This window comes from Musca domestica, unplaced genomic scaffold (genome assembly GCF_030504385.1).
Source record: "Musca domestica strain aabys unplaced genomic scaffold, Musca_domestica.polishedcontigs.V.1.1 8, whole genome shotgun sequence".
NCBI lineage: Eukaryota > Metazoa > Arthropoda > Insecta > Diptera > Muscidae > Musca > Musca domestica.
This window is the reverse complement of record NW_026712409.1, coordinates 11,764,190-11,787,104: the sequence shown is the minus strand read 5'-3', so window position 1 is coordinate 11,787,104 and position 22,915 is coordinate 11,764,190. Positions and strand designations below refer to the sequence as shown.

At 35.8% G+C, this 22,915-nt stretch overlaps 1 protein-coding gene across 1 annotated transcript in view; it reads left to right on the top strand.

The window, feature by feature from the left end:
- Positions 1–22,915, top strand: part of LOC101891158 (diuretic hormone receptor) — a 77,898-nt gene that overhangs the window by 30,882 nt on the left and 24,101 nt on the right. The window contains exons 2-3 of the mRNA XM_020034707.2: positions 1,111–1,839; positions 15,616–15,814. Coding sequence (XP_019890266.1) covers positions 1,434–1,839; positions 15,616–15,814 — 605 coding nt within the window. The 5' untranslated portion in view covers positions 1,111–1,433. The remainder of the gene's footprint in view (positions 1–1,110; positions 1,840–15,615; positions 15,815–22,915) is intronic.

Sequence of the window (22,915 nt, the reverse complement as noted above, 5' to 3'; positions counted from 1 at the left end):
TGTGAATTTTTAAGAAAAGTTTCCAAGGACTATCCGAGTCATCCATGTTGATTTTGAGTCTATCGAAGCCATGGAACTTGGAATTTTTAAGAAAATTTTTTCAAGGATTATCAAAGCCACAAGACTAAGATTGTTGTAAATTTCTTTTTGAGGACAATCAGAGCCATGAAGCGTGAATTTTTAAGAATATATTTTTTAGTTTCCAAGGACCAATCTACACCTCGAAAGTTGATTTTTAGGAATATTTTTCGAAGACTATTGCAGCCAAAGACTTAGATTTTTAGGAACGTTTTTTCAAAGTCACAAAACGTGGATTATTGCAAATATTTTTTCAAAGACGATCAGAGCCATAGAACTAGATTATATAGAATATTTACTATGAGAGGCATGAATCGGGTCTGGGCCTATCAGAGCCATAAAACGGGGATTTTTGGAATATTTTTAAAGGCTTACTTTTAACGAATTCAGATCCATGAAATTTGGATCTATCAAATCTATCAAAGTGATAGGTTTCGGATTTTTAAGAATATTATTTCAAGTACAAAATCTTTAAAAATATTTATGTCTATAAGAACTGTCGAACTTGTATTTTTAGGAATGTTTGGTGCCATTATCAGGGTCATGAAACGAGAATTTTAACAATATTTTTTAAGGTCTATCAGAGCTAGAAAAGCTATGGATTTTTAAAGAAGAATGTCTAAGGATTGTTAGAATAATCGCAGGTGGATTTTAAGTATATTTCTGCAGGGACATAGTCCATCGAACGTGAATTTTTTAGAAATATTTGGGAGAAATATCAGAGCCATGAAACTTGAATTTTGAAGAAAAATGTTCAAGTCCCTTCATGAAATTTCGTTTTTTTTTTTAAGAATAAAGTCCAAGGAACATTGATTTATATGAATATTTTTTCAGAGCCATGAAACTTGGATGTCCTATAGTATTTATTACAAATGAATACACACTCCACACCTTCGGAGAAAAACCTTTTTTTTTGTCTCTTTTCCTTTGAAGAAGATTTTTGTATATTGCTTTGTAATATTTCAAAAAATATTAAATATCATTGTTGAGTCAAGTGAAAACATTCGTTAATTCATTTCCCTTTCCTTGCAGATTCCCCAGGCAGTAACAGAAAACCACCGATAAAAACGAACAACAACAACAACACAACACACTGAACATGCAACACTTACAACGAATACTCCCACACGCAAAGAATTGGCATTCAATGGTTTTGAGTCACTCGCCCACAATGACAAGTCTGTCACCATCATCGACACTGCAACTGGTACCCAACGAAACGGTGGCATTTCAAATATCGACACTTTAAACCATTTATTTGCCTACGAGGCCACAATACAAATACCACGACACAATTCCATAGACGACGAAATAACCAAAAAAAAGAAAAAAAAAAACGAAAACAAAAACAAACAATGAATGACAACAACAATTCATTACAAACAACGGCCGACATGGCCACAATGACCATTGCCGGTCAAACACGGCTGCATCAGAATGCCAATCCTCTGCAAAGGATGGTGGCTTCGAGTGACACTCGAGCTGCTGTTGCTTCGGCTTCGGCTCCGTCACCGGCTGTCGATGATTTAACCCTAACCACGGAACTACATTTATCATCGGCCGAATTCGATGAGATCAATCAAAGTGCCGAGCTACAGTGTCTGCTGCAGGAACACACCGATACAACGACCTTTGGCAATGCGAGTGGCTATTGCCTAACAAATTTCGATTCAATACTGTGTTGGCCACGTACACCACGGGCCACACTGGCAGCCCTGCCGTGTCTCGATGAATTCCAGGGTATACAATATGATAGTTCACGTAAGTAAATGTTAAGTGAGGCCCTACTTCCCAATCCCCCTTTCCCTCTTTTATTTTCACAATCCCTTATCCATTTATCTTTTTTATGAGGTACATCAATCACTCCCCCGGCACTGATAGTGGTACAATGATATCGACAGGGTTATACATTTACTTTAGGTATGGGGCGGTATGGTGGAAGTTGCTGTTGGGGATATTGGTTGCGGTTGCATTCTATTCATTGATGTTGCTCGAGAAGTATAAACGCTCATTTATTTTTAAAATGAACTACATGCAGGCATGCAAGTAGGATACGAGGTGTTCCAGAAGGATTTGGCTGAGGGATGAGGGAATATTACAATTAGAAGTACGGAAGTGGGGGCCCGAACCCAAATAATGGAGGCAGACGACTCTAGCCAGAGGCTGTGCTTTAACAAGAGGTTCGGATTTCCTCCTGTTTTTTTTTTTGGATATTTCTCCATACTGAAGATCACGAGAGGAGTTTCAGTCGTTGGAAGACCTGAAATACAAGAACGTAAGCAATGGCGGCTCTGGGACCCGTGCTTTTTAAGGACATCTGAGTAGTAAAACGTAGACTTTTAAGAATAATTTTTTTGAGAACTATCAGTGCCATGAATCGTAGATTTTTAAGAATATGTTAACAAGGACTTACAGAACTCTGAAACGTGGATTTTTAAGAATATTAATTTGAGGACTATCAGAGCTTTGAAACGTGGATTTTTACGAATATTATTTTGAGGACTATCAGAGCTTTGAAACGTTGATTTTTACGAATATTATTTTGATGACTATCAGAGCTTTGAAACGTAGATTTTTTAGAATATTTTACAAAGGACTATCAGAGCTTTGAAACATGGATTTTTAAGAATATTTTGCTAAGGACTATCGGAGCTTTAGAACGTGGATTTTTAAGGATATTTTACCAAGGACTATCGCAGCTTTAGAACGTGGATTTTTAAGAATATTTTTCGAAGTACAATCACGACTATAAGAGCTTTTAAACGTGAATTTTTAAGAACAGTATTTTAAGGTCTATCAGAGTTTTGAAACGTGGATTTTTAAGAATATTATATTGAGGACTATCAGAGCTTCGAAACGTGAATTTTTAAGAATTTTATTTTGACGACTATCAGAGCTTTGAAACGTGGATTTTTTAGAATATTTTACTAAGGACTATCAGAGCTTTGAAACGTGATTTATTTTTGAATATTTTGCTAAGGACTATCGGAGCTTTAGAATGTGGATGTTTTAGAATATTTTACGAAACACTATCAGAGCTTTTAAACATGGAGTTTTAAGAATATTATTTTGAGGACTACCAGATTTTTTTAAGGACATCTGAACACTAAAACGTGGACTTTAAAGAATATTTTACCAAGGACTATCAGAGCTTCGAAACATGAATTTGTACGAATATTTTTCTCAAGGATTTTGGAGAATACATTTTCAGAGTTTATCACAGCTATAGAACGTGGATTTTGTGGAATATATCGGCAAGGACTAACAGAGCCATGAAATTTGGATTTTTCAGAAATCTATTTCAGGGACTATCAGAGGCGTAATTCGGAAATTTTTAAAAATATTTTTCCAAGGACGATCAGATCTCTGAAACATGGATTTTAAGGCCCTTTTTAAGAACTCCTTAAGTCATCTAATGTGGATTTTTAAGAAATTGTTTCCAAGGACTAGCAATGTCATAGAATGTGGATTTTGTGAAATATTTTTCAGGACCTACTAAAACCATAGAACATGGATTTTTCATGGGCATAAATCTTGATTTTTTGGATTTTTTCAGGGACTTAAACTTGGTTTTTTGTTAATTTTTTTTTATGAACTATAAAAGGGTATATTGTGGTTATTTCTTGAAGGTGACCGACCACAAAACGTGCTTTTTTAAGAATATTTTTAGGGCATATCAAAGCTTTAAAAAGTGTTTTTTTTTGGAATAATTTTCAGGACCTATCAGAGCCAGAACACGTGGATTTCTTGGAATAATTTTCAGGACCTATTAGAGCCAGAACACGTGGATTTCTTGGAATATTTTTCAAGGAATATCGTAAAACGTTGATTTTGAAGAATATTTTTAAGGACTTTCAGAGTCATGAAATGTGGCTCAGAGTGAGAATTCCTGAGAGGTGAACACAAGAGAGTCTTCTACATAAAGAAGAATTCTAGTAGGTCTTTAAAGTCTTATGATTTTGAGACTTTGAGAAAGATTTCTGTCTAGAAAATATTTTTGGGCCTTAAAACATGAATTTTGAAGAATATTTTTTCAACGACTATCAGGACCATGAAACAGGCATTTTTAGGAATATTTATTCAAAGCCTATACGACCTTTAAAAGGTGAATTTTTAAGAACATTTTTCAGGGGCTATCGATACCAAGGAAAGCGGAGTTTTCGAGAACTATTGAAGACACTCAACGTGGTTTTCTAGATAATTTCATAAGGACTATCAAAGCCATGAAACTTGGACTTCAAAACACTTTTTCGAGAATTATCAGGGCCATTAAATGTGGAGTTTTAAGAATACATTTTTGGGGAAAATCACAGACATAAATCGTGAATTATAAAGAATAATTTTTCAAGAACTTTCAGATCGACAAAACGTGTATTTTTGGAAAATTTTTCAAGAGTAATCTGGGCCATAAAACGGCTTGGAGAAGTGTATATTTTATGAAGGACTAGAACGTGAATTTTGATGAATATTTTCAGGGATTAACTCAGTCCTGGTAATTGTTTTTAAAAATACTTAGAGAAATATCAGAGGCATATAACTATTAGGTATATAGCATGAATTTGTCACCTACCTATAAAAGAATTTAAAAAGGTTTATAACTTAAAGAAAATACCTTAGAGAAGTTTAAAAAAAAATGGTGGATTTTGGATCTGGTCAGCAAGAAAAAAGAGTGTTCTCAAAAAAGTTCTAAAAAATATACACGATTTTTTGTTAGAAAGTCCATGATTTTTTTAATTCATGGCGTTTATTCATTCGAAAAAAAGTTTCTTAAAAAATCACTTCTCTTGGTTAGTAGGTCCTCAAAAAAGTTTCTTAAAACAATCCACTATTTTTGATCAGTAGGTCCTTGAAAAAATTCTCAAAGCTCTAGACTTTTCGTTTTTTTATATTTTTGTAAAAATCCACGATTTTTGTTCGAAACGTCTTTAAAAGATTCTTCAAAATCTAAGATTTTTTGTTACAAGACATTAAAAAAATCTTCAAAATTTATGATTTTCTATCAAAATATGGCTTTCTTAAATCCCAGATTTTCGCTCAGAATGCCCTCGAAACAAATTTCTTAAATATAAAATATTCTTAAAAATCCAACAAAAACTGAAAATTTCTAATTTTGAACTAAAACTTTAAAATTTTAAAAATTTCAAAATCCTATTGTTGGTGCTTGAAGAAAGTTCTTTAAAAAATCGTCGATTTGTTGGTCAAAAAGTTATTAAAAGGTTTCCTGAAAAAATCTACGACTTTCGTTCAAAACGTCTTTAAAACATTCTTCAAAATTCAGGATTTTCCGTTATAAGGTATTTTAAAAAATCTTCAAAATTCACGATTTTCTATAAAATTTGATTTTTAACCCTAGTTTTTCCGTCACAAAGTCCTTGAAACATTTTCTTCAAAAAATTCATGATTTTTGGTCTGAAGGCCTTTGTTAAGGTGCTTTATAAATGAAACATTCTCTTTAAATGTCCCAGATTTTAAGTCAAAAATTTCCATGAATGTTGTTTTTTAACAAATCAAACCAAAAGAAAGCCATTTTAAAAATATTCTAAAAATCTGCAATTTTTTGTCCATGAAAATTCCTACTAAGATCCAAAATTTTCAGTCAAAAGGCCCTTGAAAGTGTTTCTTACAAATGCAAGACTTTAGAGGCCATTCTATACATAGAAGACCTCGAAAATGTCTTCCACACACAGTGACTCTGTTCAGAACAGAAGTTTTCAGAAGACCTCAAGATTTCAATTTAAAAAGACCCCAAGAAAACATCTTTGGAGAAGACCACAAAAAAATCCTTTGCTCTTCAGGAGGTCTTCAAGAGATTAGGAAAAGGTTTTCTGTCTACAAAAACTATATACTGATATTTCGCCGCCTCTCCTTCAATTAGAAGATCTCTCACTATTCTTTAAGAAAAATCCTGAAAGAAGAGAATTTTTTGTCCTTCCTTAAAATCCCTTGAACGATTTTAAATTTCTCTTATCTAAATGCGATTTACTCCAATAGTTGAAAATCCAATAACCATTCATCTTGGCTAAGAAAGTCATATGCCCATAAAACACGCCATATCTCATATGGAAAATCTACATCTTTCTCACAGAGACCAACACACACCGAAGTTTGTTGTGTACAAAAGGTTTTCTGTCACTTTTACATTGTTTTGATTGCAACGAAGGATAGCAAATTCACACTCACACTGCATGGCCACTTGCCCCTCATACCCAGAACCCCCTTACCCACAATGAAAAACTATTGTTCGTAGGGGTTCCTCAAACCCACCTACAAAGAGAACAATTGTGCGAAAGGATTCCTCCGTTGTGAACGACATCAACTACTTTGCTTCAATGTATCCTTGTTGTGGTTTAGGTTCTTCAATGCAATGCTTTAGAGTGTCTGGAGGTAGAGAGGTACTCCAGCTCCAGTAGTGTTGTGTGACCATATGTACGAAGAACATTCAATGTCGTCCATTGTGTTAAGGTATTTTTTGCTGCCATCCTCTCCTCTTTTGTTGCAGAGTGGTTGGTTTGAAGAGTAAAATAGTGTGCGGCTTTCCTCGTCTGTTTGCTTTAAGTTCAATTTTTCTTTGTTTTCTTTTTATTAATTCTGGACGTTGTGTTTTTTTTTGTTGCTGTTCTAAAATTTATTTTACTTCAATTACCAAAGGCATTAAGTTGCTTTGTAAGGGGGTGGGGGAGAGACCAATCAAAACCAATCAGGATGAATAATAGATGTTGTAAGGCATGGAATTTGATTTAATTAAAAACAAACAAAGACTTAAGGTGATAATGTATTGATTAGGATAATATTAACAATGGCAAGGGGGGAGGGGTGTATATAATTGGAAAATGGTTAAGGTTATGTTGAAAAAGAATGAACATTTTGAATTTTATTGACAGGATAGGAGTATTATTCTCTCTAATAATCTTGGTTATTCATTCTTTGGGAAAAATGTCTTAACGTGTCTATTTACCTATTTATGTTGCATTTTGCCAGAAGTCCCTGAAAAATCTTCAATTCTAAAACATCTAAATTTTTTGTCGAAGAATGACATGACAATGATTTTCGACAAGGAGGTCCTTGAAAAAGTAATAAAAAATAGAAGATTTTTTGCTTGAAAAAATGATTTTAATTCGATAGTCATTCTTCAAAATCCAAGATTTTCCGTCCTTAAAAAAGTTTTAAAATATACGATTTTTTTATCGAAATATGATTTTTTAAAATCCTAGCTTTTTGGTCAGATTTCTTAAAAATGATGATATGTTGCCAGAAATTCCTTGAAAGTTAAAAAAAAAATTCTAAAAAATGATATTTTTTAGTTAGGAGACCCTTAATTTTTTTAAGTCCATAATACTCAGTTCATGAGAAACTTTTCCTCATAAGAAAATATGTTCTTAAAAATATATTTTTCCAGGAAGACCATATAAAAGAAATTATTAGAAGTCCGTGATTTTTGGAAAAAATTCTAAAAAAAATAATGTTTTTCGGACAGAAAATAAATTAGAGTAAATAAATGTCCATGAAAGTAAATTACAAAAGAATAAATGATATTCTTATTTTTTTGTCCTGGAAGACACGCACAAGTTTTTCTTAGAAGTCCGTGATTTTTGGACTGGGGGCCTTAGAGCCTTGAAAATTTTTCTTAAAACGTCATCATCATGCTCAGCCAAAAGGTCATCATTTTTGATCAGGTTTTTGAAATAATTCCACGATTTTAGATCAGAAGTTCCGGAGAAGAATTCTAAAAAAACCAAGTATTTTCGGTCAAAACGTCCTTTAAAAAATTTTACTAACCAAGATTCCGGTTAAAAAAAATTCAAAGGATTGTTCATTTCAAAAGATTCACTTAAAAATCCACAATTTCGGCTTTAAATTATGATCCCGAAAATGTTGCTAAAATTATTTAAAATATCTTACGATTTTTGGTCAGGAGGTCCTTGGAAAAATTTAGATTTTCATATGATTTTTGTTCATGATAGATATTCCTGAATTTTCGTAAATATGTTTTTTCCAGAACATCTTCGAAAAAATTCTTTAAAATATCAACCATTTTAAAGAAGGATCTTTGGCATTTTTTCTTAAAATTCCCTACTTAAAAATCTCGGTGAGAAAAAAATTTTAAAAGTCCATGAAAAAAATTTTTTAAATGAATTAAAAAAAAGGATTTCCGGTTAGGAAGTCATGAAGTTTTGTTCTTGAAAACCCTCGATTTTCGGACAGAAGGTCCTTGAAAACATATTTTTTAAAAAATCTATGATTTTGGTCAGACGATCTTTAGCAATTAAAATAATCAAAAGGCCTTTTGAAAAATGTGAAAAAATATTTTTGAAAATCCGCAATTTTTTACAAGAAAAATATTTTTTTTTAAAAATCCAGGATTTTCAATCAAAAGGTTCAGGATTTTTGGTTAGGAGGACCCTCAAAATCCTTAAAACAAATTTCTTAGAAAACTCTTATAAATTTCAAAAGTTGGACCCAGGAGTCCTTGAAATACTTTCAAAAATAGAAATTGTATTCAAAAGGTCCTTTAAGAAATTTTTAACAAATCCACAATTTTTAGTCAGAAGGTACTTAAAAATGTATTCGGTCAGGGTCACGTCCTTGAAGAAATTATTTAAAAGTAAAAAATATTTGGTCAGGAGGCCCTTAAATCTATTTTAAAAATTCACGATGTTCGATCGACGATTTTCGAACAAAAGGTCCTTGAAAAAAAAAAAATTAAAAAAAAAAAATCCATAATGTTGGTCGGATGATCTTTGGCGATTAAAACAATCAGAAGGCTTTTGAAAAAATGTAAAAAATATTCTTGGAAATTCGCTATTTTTACAGGAAGGCCATGAGAAAAATTATTCTTAAAAAATTTAGGAATTTCCGTAAAAAAGATCAACGATTTTTTGGTTAGAAGGATTTTAAAAATTCCTAAAACAAATTCCTTAGAAAACTTCTGAAAAATGGTAATAAATGCAAATTGTTGTCAGAAGGCCCTATAAAAATGTTCAACAAATCCTTACAAATTGTCCTACAAATTCACGATTTTTGTTCAGGGTCATGTCCTTGGTGAACTATCCATTCAGCAAATAATCAAAGAAAAAATATGTTTTTGGCAAAGAGGTTTTATTTAGCAAGCAATTTTTTCTTAAATCCAGGAAAGTCCTCTCAAATCTACAACATTGGTTCCAGTTTGACCACCAAATGGTTAAAAATTGTCCCACATTTCTGGTACTTCCCTCACAAAATAAAAATTCACGTTCCTTCACACATATACATCGAGAGGAGTACCCTGTGTAGTTCAAATTTGCTGTTTCCCCTCATCACATACTGAGGGCTGTCGGTAAACCGACTGATACTTTGTAATTAGTTTAAATATATATTATTTGGGTACCCATGTAGCGTATACGTTTTGACAACAATTATACGCTCTCATGTGCGCTATCTTAAATCTGTGCAGGTTTTTATAAAATATACCACAGCAATCTGAGCTGTTGTTGGTCAAACCCTTACTAGGGCCTAGATGTAACTTCACATTGTGTTTATTGAAACACTTAAAAAAAAAAATACTCTCCAAACCCATATTTCGACGAAACACTCCAATCAGCAAAGAAGTATTTGCACCATTCCATCAACAGCCAACCAACCAATCTTGCAGATGGTGTTGGCAAATAAAAGCCACGAATCCTTTAAAATATTGCTGCCGCTTTATTCACGCCACGCTTACAATTCCTGCTTGCACTAGGAAATACCAACTCCACTTCCACATTTTCGAATATCATGAATAACAAATCATCTCTCATCCAACCACAATCTCGAATGAAATATGATATGGGATTTGTCGGAGAATTATAAATCACAAAACATGACAAGTTAATCTAATGGACACAAATGGAATATTAGTTCATTTCGAATCATTATGAGCTGGTTGGCGAGCTGGCTGTCTAACGAGCTTATGTTTGTGCATAATATTTCTGTGCATAATAAATTAGGTAGGAAAGCCAAGGCTTTATTGACCGCATACGATGGATTTTGTATTGAGTAATTTTTAGATGAAATGGGACATTTTTAATTTAAAAACATTATTTGGGTTTTGGGGTGTCGGTGGCGTATGACTGGTGTCGTTACGCATACGCACAAAGGTATCGATTGTCTTGTAAAGCATACATTATTGCCTAAAATTGCTATTACATACAAAAAGATCTTGAAATGGTCATCTATACTTGGACCTTTAATATATTGACTAATATTCAGAAGATTTAAAATTTTGTATTATCTTCAGAAGAAAACTGAACATTTTTCATTTAAATGGTTAGTATTTGGTGCGAATGACTGTTGCCGAAACTCATACGCACAATTGTACCACACAGCATAATGAGATACAGGGTGACATCAGAAAACTGCAACCAACTTGAGACTTCTGTCATTTCTAAGCCATTTATCCGACAGTTGTTAAAATTATTTCAGTTACAGCTTATTATATTGTCTATAAGCGTACAAAAGCATTTTGATGAGAATTTTCCAGGAAAAAAATTTATTCGTGATGGAATTCAAGCGTGATAGTGTGATTTCTTTATATTTGGCTGGAAAATCACAAGTGGCTATCGTTAGAGCACTCCAGCAGTTAAATTTGAATCAATCTTTTATGTCTCATACCATCGCTCGTTACTGTGTAGCGCAGCCCAACGTCAAGGAAATGGACGTAAGAAAACAGCAACATCAGCAGAAATGGTTCGAAAAGTAAAGATGCGACTTGATCGAAGCCCACGTCGCAGTGACCGAAAAATGGCTCGTGAGCTGAACATATCGCAATATTCCATTCGGCAAATATTGAAAAATGATCTCGGAGTAAAGCCATTGAAATTCCAAAAAGTGCAAGAACTTACACCGCAACAAAAAGAAAATAGTCTCAAAAGAGCTAAAGAGATGCTTCGCTTGGCCGAAAGTACATCTTTAACCACAAGGTTAACAACAAGAACTCAAGCGCCAGCCATGGTGATGGTGTGGGCCGCTATAACAGCCAATGGTCGCTCTCCGCTCGTATTAATCTACCGTGGCATCAGAATAAATGCGGAATATTATCGAGAAAATATTCTGGAGGGTGTATTAAAGCAAACATTTTGGCCCCAGACCTTTGACATTCCAACAGAACTCAGCACCATCGCACTCAGCACGCGCCACCCAAGAATGGTTGCCAAATGAGGTTTCTCGCTTCATTTCCAGCGCACAATGGCCACCAAAATCTCCGGACACAATGTCCACTAAAATCTCCGGACTATTGTGTCTAAAGTATTTTGGAAAGCAAGGTTGTCACTAAAAATACCAACGTGTCGGTCACCTCAAGCAAGCGCTTCGCCGGAAATGGGCCAAAATACCGCAGAGCAACATTCGGGCAGCGTGTGACGGTTTCATCGGTGGTTTGAAGGCCATAATTCGTGCCAAAGGTGACCAATTCGAACAACGCTAAACTTATTCTAAAAATGGTTCTATTTTCGATATTTTTAGCTTTCGTTCAATAAAATTAAAAAAAATTTAAAAATTATGGCGTTTGACTGTATAGTAATCATTCGGCATTTTAGAATACCATGTAAGCCTCAGAAATTGTGGGTATAAGTAATGACAACACTCATATGCCTAAAAACCCCCAAATAGTTTAAAATTAAAATAATCATCTTCTGAAGATTATGAGACAAATAAATCCATTAGATTATATTTTCAAGATCTAGAAATAAAGCCTATACCTATGAAACATCTGAAATGCCCCTTCATATAGTAACCATTGATTATTTTAGAATACCCTATAAGCCACATAAAGAAGTGCATTCTTTGGTGGTACAATTGTGCGTATGAGTAGCGACAACACTCATACACCCCAGAAACCAGTCATTTTTAATGAACAACATTTCATTTTTATAAAGAATATTCATTACAAAAACCATTTGGGACCTTAAGAATATATAATTTTAAATCAGTCATTCTGGTGTTTAAATGCAGCCCAGCAATAAATCCCAATTACTGTGCAGAAAAACGGCAAACTCTTTACTGCATTCCATTGAATACCATGCAATATTCCCCATTCAATTGAAAGAGCAACATTTTTCCCAATTTCAACATTAAAGCTCAAACATCATACAAAATACATGCCTTACAGAGAGAGAGAGAGAGAGAGAGAGAAAACATGGTGCCGAACACCCGCATACTGAAGTGCAAATAACATTTGCAAACAAACAAAGAGAGAAGAAACTTTACAAAATTTCCTGAAACAAGCACACATGAGTGTTGCACACACACACCATATGGGTTATAGGATCTGAGGATTGTAAGTCCTGTAAAATATTGCCATTCTTGCAATCGCATACACATTTTATGCTGGCTCTGGCTGCCACACTAGAAATGCAAACTCATGGCCCAACTTCCAACTTGGAATATTATGAATAGCAAATTATCGACAAATACCACAGAGCAAATGTGCATCAATCGAATCGATGAATGTCCTTGCAAGGACTAGGCGAAGTGTCGGAGAATGCACAAATGCCTTAGAATATTAAAGGAGAATATAAATCACAGTTTTGTGTCAATCTAAGATATGGGATGGGATTTAAAGAAGGCAGATAGATATGTTTGTAATGTTATCGCTTTGAATTATTCCATGCATTTTAAGAAGAGAATCAATCGAATTGAGATGTCGGCATAAGGATGAGCTTGTTAGATAAAACTATATTACAGATACTGAGAAGGCCTTCAATATGGAATTTAATATAAGACCACAAAGGTTCTATTGTCTTATAAGAGATCACTGCAAGGTGTTTTTATAATGGAACACCAAAAAGCATAAAACTAGAGACTTCAAAAATGAAAGCCTTATAATCTCTTAAGGTCTTCCTCTTTAAATTCGTCTATAAGGTAATTAGCTCTTCTTTTATGAAAAAAGAAACCAGATGGCCTTCTTTAAAGGAAATCTAAAAACAGGTCTTCCTAAATATTAGGAAATAAAATATTTAGGAATAAAAAAATCTCTTCAAAGGAGGAAGACCTCCTCACGAAGTCTTTTTGAACGAAAATGTCGCCTTAAATGGAAGGCTCAAAAAGGCAACGAAGAAAATGTTTTCATTAATTGAAGAAGAAAAATACCTTAGAAGTGAGATTCAAAAATTATATCCCTTGCTAAAATAACTCTAAAGAAATTTTCTTCAATAATAGAACTCAAAAGAAATCTCTCTCAGTGAAAAAAACCTAATCCTCTCTCTTAAAAAGGAGATATTTTTTAGAAGAAGACCTTAGAAGAAGAAGACCTTGGGTGTTACCAAAAATAATCCTGGAAGGCAATTCTGACTACGTTGTTGTCTAAACAAATCGTCAGTGGTAGAAAACGGCAGAGAAACCAATAGTAGAAAACCTCAAAAAACCTTATTCAATAGAAGATATTTTAAAAAACCTCCCCCAATATGAAACCCAAATAAGGCCTTTCTTGCAAAGATACCTTCAAAAAGAAGTCCTTTTGGAGTCTTCGCCAAAAGAAGAATTCAAAATCGGTTTTCATAAATTGAAGATCTCTAAAATAACAAAACTTAAGTGAAGTCTCTTCTTAAGTCTCAGGAACTCAAAAAATGTACCTCTTCAATAGAATGTTCTCTCTCTCTCAAAGAAGACCTCTTTGAAAGAGAATCTTCCAAGAGGTTACAAGAGAAGACCACATAAAGAAAATTCCATTTAAAATTCCATCATTTATTCTTCAATGGAAGCCTCCTAAAAAATATATTCTACTTCCTAAAAAAACAAGCCTCAAGAGATCTTTTCCTTTCCTAAAAGAAAAGGCATCAGAGAAGTTCTCTTCTTCTCATTAGAATACCTCATCGGTATCTTCACAAGAAAACGTTAAAGGCGGATCTTCTTCACAAGAAGACTACAGAGGATGGCTTATTCACCCGAAGATCTCAAGAAAGGCGTCCGATAATATATCTTCTACTTAAATTTAAAAGAGATCTCTTCGGATGCCCAAATCGCATTTTATGATTGCTTTGGTTGTTCGAAATTCTGACTCTTTCTGACACAAAAAAATCTTTTGTTGATAGAAATATTGAGGTGTGACGAGTTTAAACGTTTCGCGTTTTACGAGCTTCATGGCTTCATTCGAAATTTTGACCCATTGTGGGGGATGTACCAGAAGGAGTGGACCGATATGTCCCACCTCCACACCAGATCTTGTATTAGTAATAATATTGGATTAGGTGAAATTTGAAGACAATCGTACATTTATTTCTTATTTTGTAAGAGTTATAATTATTCCAAATTATGGGCAGGTACTTGATGTTGTCTACTTTCACACCTGACTTAGCACTAACAAAAATATTGGGATTTCAATTAGGAAAATTACTTTCTTTCAAATATTGACCTTTTTTTGAGGAAGATAAAAGTGCCAGTGTGAGTGGACCGATGTTGCCCATATCCAATCTCAATCTATATTTGACAATAATATTACTATGTATCAAGTTTGGAGCAAATCGGATATTCCCCTCGTGAGGTATCGTGCGAACCAGCCAGCCACACGGACGACACCTCTAGATCGACTTCAAATGTCCTGAATTAGGTTTGTTCCGAAGAGACCTAGAATCTAAAATCGGCATTTTTGGATGAAGCACATTTTGGTCGTATCAAATTATGTTGCCATCAAAAAGATGTACTTAAATGGAAGACCTTGCCGAGTATTTGTCAAAGGAAGACTTTAGAAACGGTCTTCATAAAATGTAGGCCTCTACTATATCAGAACTAAAACGAAGTCTCTTCTTAAGTCTGAGGAACTCAGAGGCTTTGGAGACATATTATTAAAGAGACAAATAAAATGTCTCCAAAGCACTCCCTATCTGTCCCTCTTTCTCTCCCTCTCTTTCTTTGCAAAAAAGAGAGATATAGAGGTTTCATTTTCGACAGAGAATCTCCAAAAAGGTGTAATCTATCTATAAAATTAAAGAGGTGAACTTCAATAGGAAGCCATATACAAGTCTTCTCCTTTATAAGGCTCCAAGAAATGAAGATAATAGACAATAGACTACTAAGAGGTATTTTTCGTTAAAAAACTTCAGGAGAATTCTTCTCTAGACAAGCTTCTCATAAATGAGAGACACATTTTCAACAAACGACTTCAGGTCTTTAACAACATATGTTACCTGAATTTAGCTTCTTCAATAGGGTACCTCGAAAAGACCTCAGAAACTCAGCAACGTTTTATTTAGGAATAACGATATCAGAGAACTCTTTCCATGAGGGAACACTAAAGATATATTCTTCAAGAGAAGGTTTTTTTGATACTCCTTAATAGAAAATTTCAAAGGGGTTCTCTTCATTAGAACACTTGATAGCTGTTCTAACAAAAATATATATGAGTCAGAGTGTGGAGTACAACAGTCCATTCAACCAGCTAAAATTTCTAAAAAAAATATATTAAATGTTAGCCTTTACAGTATTACCTCGCCCTATATGACCTCTATATCCTACAAAAATATTGAATTTTTTGTCAAAAACATGAGCTTTTATTTTATTTCCAATTTAATTTCTTCTCTTTTTTTCTAGAAAATGCCACCCGCTTTTGCCATGCCAATGGAACCTGGGATCAGTACACGAACTACGATGCCTGCATGCATATAACGGAACCTGCCACTGTCTCAGAATTCGAACCGATAATCGAGTTGCCAACAATAATCTACTATGTTGGCTATACCATATCGCTGGTATCGCTGACCTTGGCCCTTATGGTTTTTGCCTATTTCAAGTAAGAACCAGTTCCCCTTTCAATATTTAGTTTCAAAACTTGATGCAAAAGCACGTATTACGCTCTTCGTACCCACGCACAATGAGCCAACTTATTTTTAAGAATTTTGTAATTTGTTAATTTCACAAATTTTCAAAACTAAAGGGTTAAGAAAGGCCGAAAAAAAAACAACAAAACAAAAGAAACAAACAACTGGAAATAATGCAAAAATAATGAATGAATGGAGAAAGGAAGGGAACGGAACAAAGGAAAGCTTTTATGTTGATGAGGCCATTGCCTGTGGTTGGGCCTTTTTTAGAGTGCGTGCGTGCTTACCTCTTTCATGGGAGTGTATGACAACGTCTTGTGGTTATTTCATGTTTGCACAAGCACACACACACACAAGTACTCATATCTACACAGTTATATAAAATGTAGGGGAGAACATATTCCTGTACCGACAAAGTAATTACCACCTAATAAAGTGAAATTATTTTTAGACGTGACAACAAATGTTCGTTGTCGAGCGTTTAGCGTTTAGTTCAAAAGGTGGGTGGAGGAAGGAGGAGAGAGGGAAAATGTTACGCTGCAGCATTTCCCAGCACTATTACACACATATGTGTTCATTTTGTTTGGGTGCCTCTAATAAGTTTGCCATTTTGATATAAATGAGAAAATTTAATATCGTTTTGAAAAAAAAAAAAATAAATAAATAAATGAATAAATTAAAAAAAAAACTGCAAAAAAGTCAAACGCCATAATTTTTACATTTTTTTTAATTTTATTGAATGAAAGGAAAAAATGTCGGAAATAGCATCAAATTTTAGAATAAGTTTAGATTTGTTCGAATTGGTCACCTTTAGCAGGAAATATGGCCTTCAAACGGCCAATGAAATCGTCACACGCTGTCCGAATGTTTCTCTGCGGTATTTTGGCCCATTCCCGGCGAAGCGCTTGCTTGAGGTGATCGACACTTTGGTATTTTTTAGTGCCAAACTTGCTTTCCAAAATACTCCAGACACAATGGTCCAACGAATTGGAATCCAGAGATTTTGGTGGCCATTGTGCGCTGGAAAAGAATCGAGGAACCTCATTTTGTAACCATTCTTGGGTGGCGCATACTGAATGCGATGGTGCTGAGTCCGGTTGGAACGGAACGACAAGTACCAAAAGGAACTAAATATGGTACCCTTTGTTTTTTGACGAATCAGTGCAGCTAGAATTCTTAAATTTGAAATGGGGATCACTGATGGAGTGTATGATGGATGAACCACAGGGTTTTTTTAAATTCGCAATGTAAAAGTACGAAAAGTACTAAAATGTACCACATTTTGTACAATTTCATATCGTGTGAAGGGTTAGAGCTAAAAACTTGAAATTTTGAAGGGGAATCTAGGTCGAGGAGTAGAGTCCATGTAAGGAAGTACAGGGTGAGATAAAAAAGTGCAACAAAGTCAAACACCACAATTTTTACATTGTTTTTAAAATTTTATTGAATGAAAGCAAAAAATGTCGGAAATAGCATCCAATTTTAGTTAAGTTAAGATTTGTTCGAATTGGTCACCTTTGGCGCGAATTATGACCTTCAAACGGCCAATGAAACCGTCACACGCTGCTCGAATGTTGCTCTGCTGTATTTTGGCACATTTCCGGCGAAGCGTTTGCTTGATGTGATCGATACTTTGGTATTTTTTAGTGCCAAACTTGCTTTCCAAAATACTCCAGACACAATGGTCCAACGAATTGGAATCCAGAGATTTTGGTGGCCATTGTGCGCTGGAAATGAAGTGAGGAACCTCATTTTGTAACCATTCTTGGGTGGCGCGGGCTGAGTGCGATGGTGCTGAGTTCTGTTGGAATGTCCAAGGTCAGCGGTCAAAATGTTTGCGTGACCAAGGCTTTAATACACCCTCCAGAATAATTTCGTGATAATATTCGGCATTTATTCGATTAACACGTGCGGAGAGCGAGCATCCAGAATATTTTCTCGACAATATTCCGCATTTATTCTAATGCCACGGTCGATTAATACGAGCGAAAAACAACCATCGGCTGTTGTGGCGGCCTACATCATCACCATGGCCGGCGCTTGAGTTCTGGTGCCCAACCGAAGGTGAACATTTTCAGCGGGCCTCTTTGACAAGTAAACATAATCATTTTGTTTGTTTACAAACTGCTGGACAACGAATGTTTTCTCATCGGAGAAAACCAAATTCAGCACTTCAGGAATTTCAATGGCTTTACCCCGAGCTCATTTTTCAATATTTGCCGAATGGAATATTACGATATGTTCAGCTCACGAGTCATTTTTCGGCCACTGCGACGCGGGATTCGATCAAGTCGCTCCTTTACTTTTCGAACCATTTCTGCTGATGTTGCTGTTTTCTCCCGTCCACGTCCTTGACGTCGGGCTATGCTACCAGTATCACGGTAACGAGTGGTGGTACGAGACACAAATGATTTATTCACATTTAAATGCTGGAATGTTCTAACGATAACCACTTGTGGCTTTCCAGCCAAATATAAAGAAATCACACTATCACGCTTGAATTCCATCACGAATATCTTTTTTTTTTTGGAAAATTCTCACCAAAATGCTTTAGTACGCTTGTAAACAATATAATGAGCTGTCACTGGAATAATTTTAACAGCTGTCGGACGAGTGGCTTAGAAATGACAGCAGTCTGAAGTTGATTGCAGTTTTTTCATCTTACCCTGTAGATAATCTGAAGACATGTATGAAATTTCTGATATTTGCAACGTAAAATTGGAAAGCCATAAATACTATTTGAATTTTTGATTATGCCAAATCCGTTTCAGGGCATTCGGAGTCGATCTAGTGATGTCTGTCTGTCCGTCTGGTTGGTGCGCGAGATAACTATCGAAGGGAGTATCCGATTTGGTCCAAACGCGGTACATCGTAATATTATTATCATACTTAAATCGATTTCGGATATGGTCAATATCGGTCCACTCCTTCTGGCACCTCCCCCACAAAAGGAAGAAATTTTCCAAGAAGAGAGAGGATAGTTCGATTTTGCTCCAACTTTGCAAATCCTAATATTTGTATCAGTGCTAGGCCATGTGCGAACAATATCGCTCCACTCCATCAAGTACCTCCTCCACAAATGGTTAAAATTTTGAATAAGTATAACTCTTATAAAATGTGATGTAAGTGTCCGATTGTCTTTAAATTACACACATCATAATTTTCTATTAACCCAAGATCTGGTGTGAAGATGGAATGTATCGGTTCAATCTTTCTGGTACCTCTCCCACAATGGGCCAAGTTTTTGGTGTATAAATTACGATAAGAATAACACGTGGTAATGTACCCATTATTTTAGCTTTTCCGCTGGACTGTGTAAGCTGTCTTCTCTATGACGAGTAATTTATTAATTTAGTTTTAAATTTTTGCCCTCTATTTTCTTTACTGTTATATTAATATTTCTTTTATTTTCAAGTACCCATTAACAACTCATAATTTCATCTTGGAGTCATTAACTCCGTTAGTCACTTGACTTGACAAGTTAATTCTAAAACGACTCCTTTGTTGAACTACAAACACTTTTCCACACTTCTTTCTTTCATGTGTGCCTTTCCACTCTCATATCAGGCCACATTCTCACACACTCTCACTCTCACCCACCTACATCAATTATTTCTCTTATTAAAATTTCACTGGGGACGTATGAGTAATTAATTAAGCATGCTTAAGCAAGTTATTGTTTATATGTTTCACAATGTGTTTCTTTTTGTTTCACTGCTCTTCCGTCAACACTCCTACGGATGGGGAAGAGCATTTTTTTCAACAACTTCACATACTTTGTAGCCAACACGAAAGTTTATCTGTGTGGGTGTGAGAGTGAGTGTGTGTGAACAAGGGTGAAGATGAATTGTTGCCGCATTGTTAATCTTGCAACACGTCTTACCTCACATCAGGCTGGTATTATAACACTTCATCTGTCACAAAGAGAGAACGAAACAACAAAACTGACAACTCAAAGCATTGCTGGGAAGAAAAAAAAACAGAATCATATATTTTTATTAGTGTACATGTGTGTGTGTGAGAGTGTGTCTTTGGATAATCCAGTTAGACGAGAAGTATCACTTGACGTAATTTTTCATTTAAGAAAATTCCTTATAAACTTCTTCAGACCGGAGGAGCGGAGTGATGAGTGTTAAATGTAGGTGGGGAAAGATGGGCTTTAAAAATTGCAGCAAATTGAAGACAGAATATGGAAGGATGCTACGGTGAGTGCGGTTGACAGGATAATAACTTGGATCGCTCATGGTAGTGGGTAGCCTGCTAATCAAAACCTAATCACAAAGAGGATGAGCTGTAGGCCGTCTTTTTAGAGGAGTAGCAAGGAACCATTATATGGAGTTTTACGGCGTCTTTATGGTAGTATTTTTGGAGGGCTTCGACATAGACGAATTCGAAGGCTTATTTTACATGAGTTTTAGGGCTTATTTTTAAACGAAGTGTCGGGTGTGTATATAGACCAGCTGTGGATATGGTCTTTATAGACGAGGTCTAGGCGTTTTCTTTATATGCACATGCTCCCCAGAGTGTTTTTATAAAGATAAGGAGTTTTGTTGAGGGACACTCTATAGGCGGGTTCGGGAAAAGGTTACCTTAGACGAGTTCTTTAGTGTGGGTACTCTAGTAGACGATCTCTAGATATCTGGTAGATGATATATGGTGAGGTTCTTTTATATACAAGCTAAGGGTCTTGGAGACAATCCTTTATGGACAAGATCTGAATGCAGTCTGGAAAAACTATCCTTAAAAGACCCCTAGAAACAATATTTTATATGTGAGCTATGATATCTCTGGAGGAAGATTTCTCAAAGCTCAATCATTATAGAATGGTCTATTCATAGTCGAGCTCTGGAGGCTGTCTTTTCATAGACGGGTTCTGGAGGCCGTATTTTCATAGTCGAGCTCTGGAGGTCGTTTTTTTAGACGAGCTCTGGAGGTCGTTTTTTTAGACGAGCTCTGGAGGTTGTCTTTATTTATACGAGCTCTGGAGGTCGTCTTTATACAGACGAGCTTTGGAGGTCATCTTTTTATAGATGAGCTTTGGAGGTCATCGTTTTTAAAGACGACTTCTGGAGGTCGTCTTTATAGACGATCTTGGGAGATCGTTTGTTCATAGACGAGCTCTGGAGGTCGTCTTTTCATACACGAGCTCTGGAGGTCGTGTTTTTAGAGACAAGCTCTTGAGGTCGTGTTTTTAGAGACAAGCTTTTGAGGTCGTCTTTTTATAGACGTGCTCGGGAGGTCGTCTTTTTATAGACGAGTTTTGGAGGTCGTCTTTATAGACGAGTTCTGGAGGTCGTCTTTATAGACGAGTTCTGGAGGTCGTCTTTTTATAGACGAGCTATGGAGGTTGTCTTTATAGACAAGTTCTGGAGGTCGTGTTTATAGACGAGTTCTGGAGGTCGTCTTTATAGACGAGTTCTGGAGGTCGTCTTTTTATAGACGAGCTATGGAGGTTGTCTTGTTATAGACGAGCTCTGGAGGTCGTCTTTTCATAGACTAGCTCTGGAGGTCGTATTTTTATAGACGAGCTCTGGAGGCCTCTTTTTTATATACGAGCTTTGGAGGTCGTCTTTTTTATAGACGAGCTCTGGAGGTCGTCTTTTTATAGACGAGCTCTGGAGGTCGTCTTTTTATAGACGAGATCTGGAGGTCGTCTTTTTATAGACGAGCTCTGGAGGTCGTCTTTTTTTAGACGAGCTCTGGAGGTCGTATTTTTATAGACGAGCTCCGGAGGTCGTATTTTTATAGACGAGCTCTGGAGGTCGTCTTTTTATAGACGAGTTCTGGAGGTCGTCTTTTTATAGACGAGTTCTGGAGGTCGTCTTTATGGACGAGTTCTGGAGGTCGACTTTATAAACGAATTCTGGAGGTCGTCTTTATAGACAAGTTCTGGAGGTCGTCTTTTCATAGACAAGTTCTGGAGGTCGTCTTTTCATAGACGAGCTCTGGAGGTCGTCTTTTCATAGACGAGCTCCGGAGGTCGTCTTTTCATAGACGAGCTCTGGAGGTCGTCTTTTCATAGACGAGCTCTGGAGGTCGTCTTTTCATAGACGAGCTCTGGAGGTCGTCTTTTCATAGACGAGCTCTGGAGGTCGTCTTTTCATAGACGAGCTCTGGAGGTCGTCTTTTCATAGACGAGCTCAGGAACTGGTGTTTTTATCGACGAGTTCTGGAGGTCGTCTTTATAGACGAGTCCTGAAGGTCGTCTTTATAGACGAAACAAATTCTACAGGTCGTCTTTATAGACGAAACAAATTCTACAGGTCGTCTTATAGACGAGTTCTAGAGGTCGTATTTTCTTTCAGATGAGCTGAGGCTGTTTCTTTATAGATGAGCTGAAGATCAGGGAGACTGCTGAATAGACGTGCTAAAGGTCAGGGGGTCTTTATAGACAAGATGAAGTCAGGGAGTCTTTTTATAGACGAGGTGGAGGTCACCTTTTTATAAACGAGGTGGAGGTCGAGCTGACGGTCAGCTCGTCTTTATAGACGAACTTAAAGGCCGGGTTTCATTTTAGACGAGCTGAGGACAGGGAGTCGACGAGATGAAGGGAAGGGAAGGGTCGTTTTAGACGAGCAAAATGACAGAGAGTCTTTTTAGACATGTTGGAGGGTAGGAAGTCGTTTTAGACGAGCTGAAGGCAGGGAGACATTTTTTGTTTAATTTTTAGACGAGCTGAAGAACAGATAGTTTTTTAGACGAGCTAAAGGACAGTTTGCATTTTTAGACGAGCTAAAGGACAGTTAGCGTTTTTTGACGACCCGGACAGTTAATATGTTTAGACGAGCTTAGGCAGCCAACGTTTCGATAAACTAAGAAGAATTCCAAATCATGACACATTATATGACGAATCAAGAACTCTCCTCTGCCAGAAAAAATACTCCCCCAAAACTGTACGGTACGTGATGAAAGCATCACATCCCAAAATTAAAATAAATTAGATTTGCTTTGTTGAAGAATTCCACTCGAATTAAATTCAAGTGATTTCAGGAAACGAAAAATGAATTTAATTTAACTTCTTTCATCTCCCTAATATCTCATTTTCATGCTAATTAAGTGAGGGCGAACGTGAG